Here is a 9898-nt window from a genome sequence, read left to right as displayed (position 1 = left end):
GGCTGCGTGGTCCCATGGTGTTTACACTTGCGTACTATTGTTTGTACAGATGAACGTGGTACCTTCAGGCATTTGGAAATTGCTCCCAAGGATGAACCAGAGTTGTGGAGGTCTACACTTTTTTTTCTGAGGTCTTGGCTGATTTCTTTTGATTTTCCCATYATGTCAAGCAAAGAGGCACTGAGTTTGAAGGTAGGCCTTGAAATACATCCATAGGTACTCAAATGATGTCAATTAGCTATCAGAAGCATCTAAAGCCATGACATAATTCTCTGGAATTTTCCAAGCTGTTTAAAGGCACAGTCAACTTAGTGTATGTAAACTTCTGACCCACTGGAATTGTGATGACAATCTACCTGTAAACAATTGTTGGAAAAATTACTTGTGTCATGCACAAAGTAGATGTCCTAACRGACTTGCCAAAACTATAGTTTGTTAACAAGAAATATGTGGAGTGGTTGAAAAACGAGTTTTAATGACTCCAACCTAAGTGTATGTAAACTTCCGACTTCAGCTGTATTATTATTTGTTGCACTGACTCTCTTGCACAGGCTCCATGTACAGTCACTGGACTCTAACCACATACTCACACATACTACACTGACACTCCAACACACACACTGACACACACACACACGCATATTGACACCACACACATTCATTCACATTCCTTCACACTCTTCACCCACGCTGCTGCTTCTCTCTGTTTATCTATGCATAGTCCCTTTACCCCTACCTACATGCACATTGACTCAGTGCCGGTAACCCTTCTACAGTATATATCCTCGTTATTGTTGCTGTTATTTTTATTGTCTTACTATTTTTCCTTTAGTTTATTAAGCCCATTTTTATTACTTACTTTTTATAACTGACTCCAGGTCATCTATAAGTCTCTGCTAGGTAAAGCACCGCCTTATCTCAGCTCACTGGTCTCCATAGCAACACCCGCCCGTAGCATGCGCTCCAGCAGGTATATTTCACTGGTCATCCCCAATGCCAACACCTCTTTTGGCCGCTTTTCCTTCCGGTTCTTTGCTGCCAATGACTGGAACGAATTGCAAAAGTCAGTGAAGCTGGAGACTTATATCTCCCTCACTAACTATAAGCATCAGCTGTCAGAGTAGCTTACCGATCACAGCCCATCTGTAAATAGCCCACCCAACTACCTCATCCCATATTGTTATTTTTTTTGCTATTTGCACACCAGTATCTCTACTTGCACATCATCATCTGCACATCTATCACTCCAGTGTTAATGCTAAATTGTAATTATTTTGCCACTATGGCCTATTTATTGCTTTACCTCCCTAATCTTACTACATTTGCACACACTGTGTATAGATTGTTCTATTGTGTTATTGACTGTACGTTTGTCTATCTCATGTGTAACTCTGTGTTGTTGTTTTTGTCACACTGCTTTTCTTTATCTTGGCCAGGTCGCAGTTGTAAATGAGAACTTGTTCTCAACTGGCCTACCTGGTTAAATAAAGGTGAAATAAATAAAATAAAAAATAAACTATGCATTGTTGGTTTAGAGCTCGTAAAGTAACCATTTCATGGTAAGGATTACACCTGTGTCATGTCTGCTCCTGCTCCTCCCCTCCGGTGTACGACGTCGCCAGAGTACTAACCACCGGTCCTGGGATTCATCATTACACACACCTGGCACTCCTCATTACGCGCACCTGTTAATCATTATGATTCACACCTGGACTCCATTACCTTCATAATTTCCTCCCCTTTATATGTCACTCTCCCATGTTCACTCACCAGTCGGTATTGTTCTTGTGTATCGGTGGTCTGCCTTAAGTTAGTGTCGTGTTCTTGGTTTTATTCAAATGGTTTACCTGCTTCCGCCCCATCATTACAACCTGTTGCATTTGGCGCAAATTGTATTTTATTTGATCTGAAAGGGTTATTTGGCTGCTCCCCATAGGAGAACCCTTTGAACAACCTTTTTTGGTTCCAGATAGAACCCTTTCCAGAGAGTTCTACATGGAACCCAAAAGGGTTCTCCTATGGGGACACCCGAAGAACCCTTTTTCTAAGAGTGTAGCTTGTGTTGGGAAAACAAATTGTTCCTCCAGCTAAACGGAGAAAAATAAGGTCAGTGAGTAACCATCTATAAATGTCTAAATACTCCATCAGGAAGGAGGTACAGTGCAATGATGGACTTACACAGGCTGGAGAGACTGTCTGGTGGTCTCAGGTCTAGGGGTCTGGGCCCTAGGGCTGGGATTGTCTATGGCCTGCCTCTCCGTGGGTTTCCTCCTGGGCTGCTCCCTCTGGAAGGGGTTGGTGCCTGGCTGGATGCGCCTCAGGGACCCTCCGGTGTGGATGTACACCTGCTCTGGGGCAGCCTCCTCGCAGCGGGCCCCCTGGAACCCAGAGCGGCACACACAGGTGTGGGGCCTGCTGCAGGAGCCGCGATTCTGGCAGGGGGGCTGGCAGTCGGCTGCAGGGGGCAGAGAGAGAGAGATGGAGGCAGATCTTTAACGGTGTCATGTTAGAACATGTGGCCTTTCACATAAAAGAGCATCTCCAGACATGGCCTACATTATCTCAGCACTAGCCGGCATTACTTTAAGTGATTCAATCAAGGGTCAATTAGTTGTGTGTCCATGCCGTTGCTTTTACTCTGGTTTCCTTATAGTACAAAGCCTGGAGGGAATGTCATGTTAAATTTCACCTGAGCCCAAGACAGCCCCGTTAAGTCTAAAAGTATGTGATCTCTTACATTTAACCCATTTCTCACTAAGGTAAGAGTCACTTCAGCTCCTTGGCTGTGCTTAATGCTGCTGGTGCTCCAATGATCAGCAGTTTTCCTAGAAATTCCTTTGGTCACTGATTCCAAATCTAATGTGTGCTGTTACAGTTATAAAGACAAACAGCTTAAAAAGGTAATTAAAAGAGCACATAAAAAAATTGTGAATGCGAAACTAGATTCCACAGACTGGCTTGGAGCCTAACTGGAATCTGTCTGTAAATGCCTCACACTTCATATATGGTATGGCTTGTGCAGATATTTCTATATTTTAAAAAAATAAACCAAATCTGAGGGGATGTGTTTTCCTTGTCTGGTCAAAGATTGATGTATAAACAATACTTATCAATTGTCTGCAAATACAGCAATCGTTGAGGTAATTTCATGGTTATGACAAAACAATCTGCACACGTCCAAATCTAGGCCCTCCCTGCACCTCACTCTGGCTACTTGAACACTATTCTTAGACCTGTGGCATGCGATTCAAAGCAAACAACCTTTCCATCTTGTGACACAAATGTATGTACTGGATAGCACTGTAGAATTGATGACATTGTTCTCAAACACTAAATCAGGTTGCTACCCTCTGGTGGCTAAAGCAAACTGCAGTGCTCAGTCAACAGTGGTGGAATGCTATTGACACAGATGCCGTGCCACTGACAGATCGCAGGCAGGAAAGCTTCCACTGCTTTTGGCACTGTGAGGAGAGCTGGTAGCTAAGGGCCCCACTGGCTGCATGGTCTACCTGCTGTAGGCTTCCTGTTTTAGCAATATGATGCCATTCAGACATGGGGACCAGTTTGTCTGCTGTGAGAGAATGGACCTCCTGGGTGTCCTCTATGGCATGAGGATGACCGAGTGTCTGCTGTGAGAGAATGGACCTCCTGGGTGTCCTCTATGGCATGAGGATGACCGAGTGTCTGCTGTGAGAGAATGGACCTCCTGGGTGTCCTCTATGGCACGAGGATGACCGAGTCCTTGGCTGTCACACCAAGGAACATGATTATTCTACTTTATGAACTGGGTGGTTCGAGCTCTGAATGCTGATTGGCTGACAGCCGTGGTATATCAGACCATATACCACGGGTATGACAAAACATTTAATTTTACTGTTTTAATTATTATTATTGCTCACAGCTTGGCTTCAGTCTTTTGTTCTCTCGCTCTCTCTAATTGTATCCAAACAATATACCTAAAATTGCCACCACATGATTTTGAATTCAGCACAACTTTCTTACAACATGATGTATGCTAATTGAGAGTATGCAATACAAACAGTCAATCATCGCAACATGATGACAAAAGGGAACAAATTGGGAATTAAATAATAGTCCCTGACCATATTCCTGTGGTTTATGGTGAAGTCTATTCTATTTAAACTCACACATTTGCTAGAGCATTAGTTTAAACTGCTTTGGGGAAAATCCAGCCCTTTCTGATGAAATATACTACACATTCAGTCAGGGAAATGTAACTTGGTATGTGATCTGAGTTCTCTAGTACACTATGGGATAAAATAAGAAATGCTTTGTCTCTATTTGGCAAAGAGTTAAATATATCATCCACTAACTAGACTTGAGGCTGGCCTGTTGCCACCGTCGTGTCCATAGTCTGTTCAACCTCAAAGATTACAAGGGTTTGAGGGAGAGTTCAGTAAATGAGCGACCCACCCTTCCCATTCCACCCCTCCCAACCACCACACCCACTCTGACACCGTGCCATCTGAATTGGAACAAATATGTATACTAATTTATCAATTTGTGTAACTGGCCAAGAGAATTGCCTAATTGTACGGTTGATATACATCACAGTCTGTGTATGTGACCCTGAATACATGACCCTCTTCAGCTCTGTCGCCCAACAGCAGTCATTAAAGTGACACAATGTGGCACCAAACATGCATTCCATTAATTGACAATGGGCTTGGCTGAGCAGTGGGCACTGACCCTGGCCCTTTTGACTCTTACTAGAGTTCCTGGCTGCTGCAGTGTCACTGTCTGTTTCTCTTCCCTTGGTCTGTCCTGCTGCATGGGGCTGGCATGCCTGCCTGCCTGGCTGTTGAACACTTTGTCGCGGTAATTGCTGTCGTGGAGATTTTTCTTGCACATCATTAAAACTAATTGCCTCACATTCCATCTATTTCACAAATATGTGGTTTAATTATTGCATTGGGGAATAATAATAAATACTAATTTTCTTTGAAACACTAACAGAAGTTGCGAAACATATTCCTGGCAGGGTCATTGTTGTGCTTAATTATGACTGAGACTGAATGAGCAATTTAAAGAGACAGATTCCAGAGCCAGTCATCTGAAAAGTGCATAAACGTGGACATTACTGGACCTGGTCATTCAACGGAAGCATATACTCCAAGTCTCCATGCAAGCAGATACTGTCCATTAATCACAGCTATACTTTGTGAGCTCAGTTCAAACATGTAACTGTATGACTGTGAAATTCAGTTCAAGTTCCTTAAAACCAATCTCCAGTCCAAGTTCTGTCCTTAAAACCAATCCCCAGTCCAAGTTCTGTCCTTAAAACCAATCTCCAGTCCAAGTTCTGTCCTTAAAACCAATCTCCAGTCCAAGTTCTGTCCTTAAAACCAATCTCCNTTCTGTCCTTAAAACCAATCTCCAGTCCAAGTTCTGTCCTTAAAACCAATCTCCAGTCCAAGTTCTGTCCTTAAAACCAATCTCCAGTCCAAGTTATTTGAGGGCAGTTTTAAGGAAGGGAGAGGGAGGGATGTCAGGGGGATAACAGTCCTGAACAAATCCATGACAGCTGAGGTCTACTGCTGAATCCCTACTTTCCATACAACATTCACTCTGTGGCCAAAATAATCCTGTAAAACACACCATAAAAACCATTCTAAAAAAGCAGGCATATACAGTATTTGAAGATATTGTATTGTATGAGTTCTTGATTGATTTAGTGGTAAATTGTGTATATTAAAATAAGATAGGACCTTTATAGCATTCAAATAGCATTCATAGTTCCCACAGCACAGCAGGCCTGAATTACCTATGAAGGCCCTGTGTGGGACGGAGAGAAGCTTGAGGTAGGCAGCAGCCCCTATCCACTAGTGATGGGAGAAGAAATGGATACAGTTACAGATCGGGATATAATTTGACAATATATCACAATATAATTTTTGTCAGTATTGTAATATAATTTCTGCGCTAGACAGCTGTACCTTCGCCAAAACTCCAGTATTCTTCCTTTTATAGGTTGTTCTCCATCTTCTTTTTAAATTGTGAGACAACATGTTTTAGCACTATTATTCCCATGACTGATCAAATCTCATTTTCTTATGGCTCTCTCTTGTCCCTCGGCAACAATATGTTTGGAAGATCGAATTGCAGTAAAATCACCGTATTCTTATCAGCAGACTCAACAGCCTTGGTTTCTCTAATGACTGCCTTGCCTGGTTCACCAACTACTTCTCAGAGTTCAGTGTGTCAAATCGGAGGGCCTGTTGTCCGGAACTCTGGCAGTCTCTATGGGGGTGCCACAGAGTTCAATTCTAGGGCAGACTCTTTTCTCTGTATATTTCAATGATGTCGCTCTTGCTGCGGGTGATTCTTTGATCCACCTCTACGTAGACAACACCATTCTGTATACATCTGGCCCTTCTTCCTTCTTTGGACACTGTGTTAAAAAACCTCCAAACGAGCTTCAATGCCATACAACACTCCTTCTGTAGCCTCCAACTGCTCTTAAATGCTAGCAAAACGAAATGCATGCTCTTCAACCGATCGCTGCCTGCACCCGCCCACCCGACTAGCATCACTACTCTGGATGGTTCTGACTTACAATATGTGGACAACTATAAATACCTAGGTGTCTGGCTAGACTGTAAACTCTCCTTCCAGACTCACATTAAGCATCTACAATCCAAAGTTAAATCTAGAATTGGCTTCCTATTCCGCAACAAAGCATCCTTCACTCATGCTGCCAAACATACCCTCGTAAAACTGACTACCCTACCGATCCTCGACATCGGCGATGTCATTTACAAAATAACCTCCAAAACTCTACTCAGCAAATTGGATGCAGTCTATCACAGTGCCATCAGTTTTGTCACCAAAGCCCCATATACTACTCACCACTGCGAACTGTATGCTCTCGTTGGCTGGTCCTCGCTACATATTCATCACCAAACCCACTGGCTCCAGGTCATCTATAAGTCCTTGCTAGGTAAAGCCCCGCCTTATCTCAGCTCACTGGTCACCATAGCAGCACCCACCCGTAGCACGCACTCCAGCAGGTATATTTCACTGGTCATGCCCAAAGCCAACACCTAGTTTGGCCACCTTTCCTTCCAGTTCTCTGCTGCCAATGACGGGACCGAATTGCAAAAATCACTGAAGTTGGAGACTTATATCTCCTTCACTAACTTTAAGCGTCAGCTGTCAGAGCAGCTTACCGATCGCTGCAGCTGTAAACAGCCCATCTGTAAATAGCCCATCCAACCAAATATCTACCTCATCCCCATATTTGTTTTTGTTTTTGTGCTCTTTTGCACACCAGTATTTATACTTGCACATCCTCATCTGAACATATATCACTCCAGTGTAAATTGCTAAATTGTAATTACTTCGCCACTATTGACCTATTTATTGCCTTACCTCCTTACTTTATTTGCACACACTGTATACAGGTTATTAAATTGTGTTATTGACTGTAAGTTTGTTTATCCCATGTGTAACTCTGTGTTGCTGTTTTTGTCGCACTGCTTTGCTTTATCTTGGCCAGGTCGCAGTTGTAAATGAGAACTTGTTCTCAACTGGCCTACCTGGTTAATTAAATAAAGGTGAAATTAAAAATTAAAAAGCGCAGTATCGAATTGCAATACATATAGAATTGTGAGAATCGCAATACATATTGTATCAACACCTAAGCATCGTTATAATATCGTATCGTGAGGTCCCTAGCAATTCCCAGTCCTTCTATTCACTGCATGGGGTCGGGCCCAACAGAGTGCATGTCTTCAGGCCATTACTATTTGCTGCAGATTTGCCCCCTCTCTCCTCACCTCACAAACTTTTACAATCCTCTCTCTCAGCCCAGGAAATTTGAAACTCAAACACATAAAAATGTCTCAAATGTATCTCACAGGTCAACAATACTACCTCCGCTAACTTGATATTGGTGCTTTTTGAAAATTATATAAATAATGACAGCGGAATCGTGATAATCTTGGGGAACCCCTCAATCTACGGTTGGAGGAAATGATGTGTCATTCAGAACATTAGGGCCAAGGAGCCATTCAACAAATTAGGATTCAGGCTCACTTTGTAGAGAATACAAATAACTAAAGAGCTCACCACCAAAGGCCCTTTCAAAATATATGGAAAAATATCTGTTCAAAGTTAAGAATGGAAACATGCTAAACTCTGGAAGACTGAGCCATGTGTGTGATATCAGAGAGAAGTCATAACACTAACACGTGGCCCTCACTTTACCACTCTCTCTCACCTTCTACATTACAACAAAAACCTGCTCCCAGGAGGTTTTATTAAAGCACATTTTCATCATTATTTACGTTGGACTGACTAAGGAAAGGACTCTTGTATTTTGCTACTGAATGGATGTCTTTTAAAATAATTAAACGGTAGGCCAGGCTCTGGGAGGTGAAATCGTTTCTATTGAAGGGTAAGAACCAGAGATCGGACAGAAGCCATTTATAGGTTAAGTGTTATGGATTCTGGGATCGGCTAGATATATTGCCACTTGTAGTATATGTGGAAAGTATATATGTACTACAAGTGGAAAGAAGCATGTCTAAAATGTTTCCTAACAAATAAGTAACACTGCAGAATTGTCTCAGCAGAACTGTGATACACTGGTATTTTAGCACCCCTGATATTGATCAGATTATGTATGTTATTCAATAGCACAGGTTATATTGTTTTCAAAAGTGAGCATTTGCACATTTCAGTACCATCATTTAACATCCCTAAGAAGCATTTCAGAGTTTGTCACTGTCCATTGCCCAATATATCATCCAAAAACAGAAGTTATGAATCATCCCTCTCACCCACCACTATCTAGCAGCCTAATCATTACCAGCCGAAGTGAGGGAGCTCAGCTCAGGACTGACTGATGACTGGTCCTTTGTGGTAGTTCTGTGGTACTTTGTGCTGTTTTCCCTTTATGGTAAATCCTTAAGGGGTAATCTTTCAGAAAATGGAGGTGCCCTTTTCATATCTTTTCACTTTTTCTGTCACATTGCAGTTTTTCAACCTAATACAGTAGTTAGGGCATTCACTCTCTCTCCAACCACATCAAGTTGTCTGGGGGGTTTAGTTAACCTGAGGTTGACCCATGACATTGTGTACATTACCTTTAGCCACACTATGTCTCTTCGCCGCACCCCACAGGCTCCCTCCTTCAGCCTATAACGAGCAATGTACTGGGGGATATCTAGGGGTGTGTGCCCACTACAGTACGTGTAATTTAAGAATGTGAGACGTGGTCACCAAAACCCACAAACTCCATTCTCCTGGGGATAACATCACAACGGTTTCCATACGGCCATGGAGCCGGAGGGAGCATGATATATGATAGGCTATGTGTTGTTCTGACTAAACTGTGGCATGCAGGAGAGTGTAAGGCTATCACAAATTATTGTGAAATAGATAAAAGTTACTTATGTGAAATTCGTGACAGACACATGAAAAAAGTAATCACAAAATGTTGTATACTGTGCATTTAAATCACAGATAAAGACATTAGGTTACTTAAGACAGAAACAATAGGAAGAAGGTTTGTCGGGGAGGATGGGTAGGCGTATAACGCGAAGGTCTAGCAACCCAAATGTTGTGTGTTCAAATGACATGATAGACAACTTTGAAACTACTTACTACTTATTAACTACTTAGCATGGTAGCTAACCCTAACCTTAAAACCCTTTAACTACTTAGCTAGCATGTTACCTAACTCTAACCCTTACCGTAACCCCTACCCCTAACCTTAACCCCTAGCCTAGCTAACATTAGTCACCTAGCTAACTTTAGCCACAACAAATTGGAATTTGTGTTGAAGAAATTGTGTACTGGACACAAATGCGTTATGAAACAGAAAACCACGTGGTGTCACGAATTTCAAATAAGTAATTTGTGTTTATTTCAC

At 42.3% G+C, this 9898-nt stretch overlaps 1 protein-coding gene across 1 annotated transcript in view; it reads right to left on the bottom strand.

Moving 5' to 3' along the window:
• Positions 1-2174: 2174 nt before the first annotated feature.
• The window catches only part of LOC111969020 (latent-transforming growth factor beta-binding protein 2-like), a 30134-nt gene continuing 22410 nt past the window's right edge, over positions 2175-9898 (bottom strand). The window contains exon 3 of the mRNA XM_023994998.2: positions 2175-2455. Within this exon, the coding sequence (XP_023850766.1) occupies positions 2175-2455 (281 nt within the window). The remainder of the gene's footprint in view (positions 2456-9898) is intronic.

This window comes from Salvelinus sp. IW2-2015, linkage group LG9, assembly GCF_002910315.2.
Source record: "Salvelinus sp. IW2-2015 linkage group LG9, ASM291031v2, whole genome shotgun sequence".
NCBI lineage: Eukaryota > Metazoa > Chordata > Actinopteri > Salmoniformes > Salmonidae > Salvelinus > Salvelinus sp. IW2-2015.
This window is presented reverse-complemented; position numbering and strand designations above follow the sequence as displayed.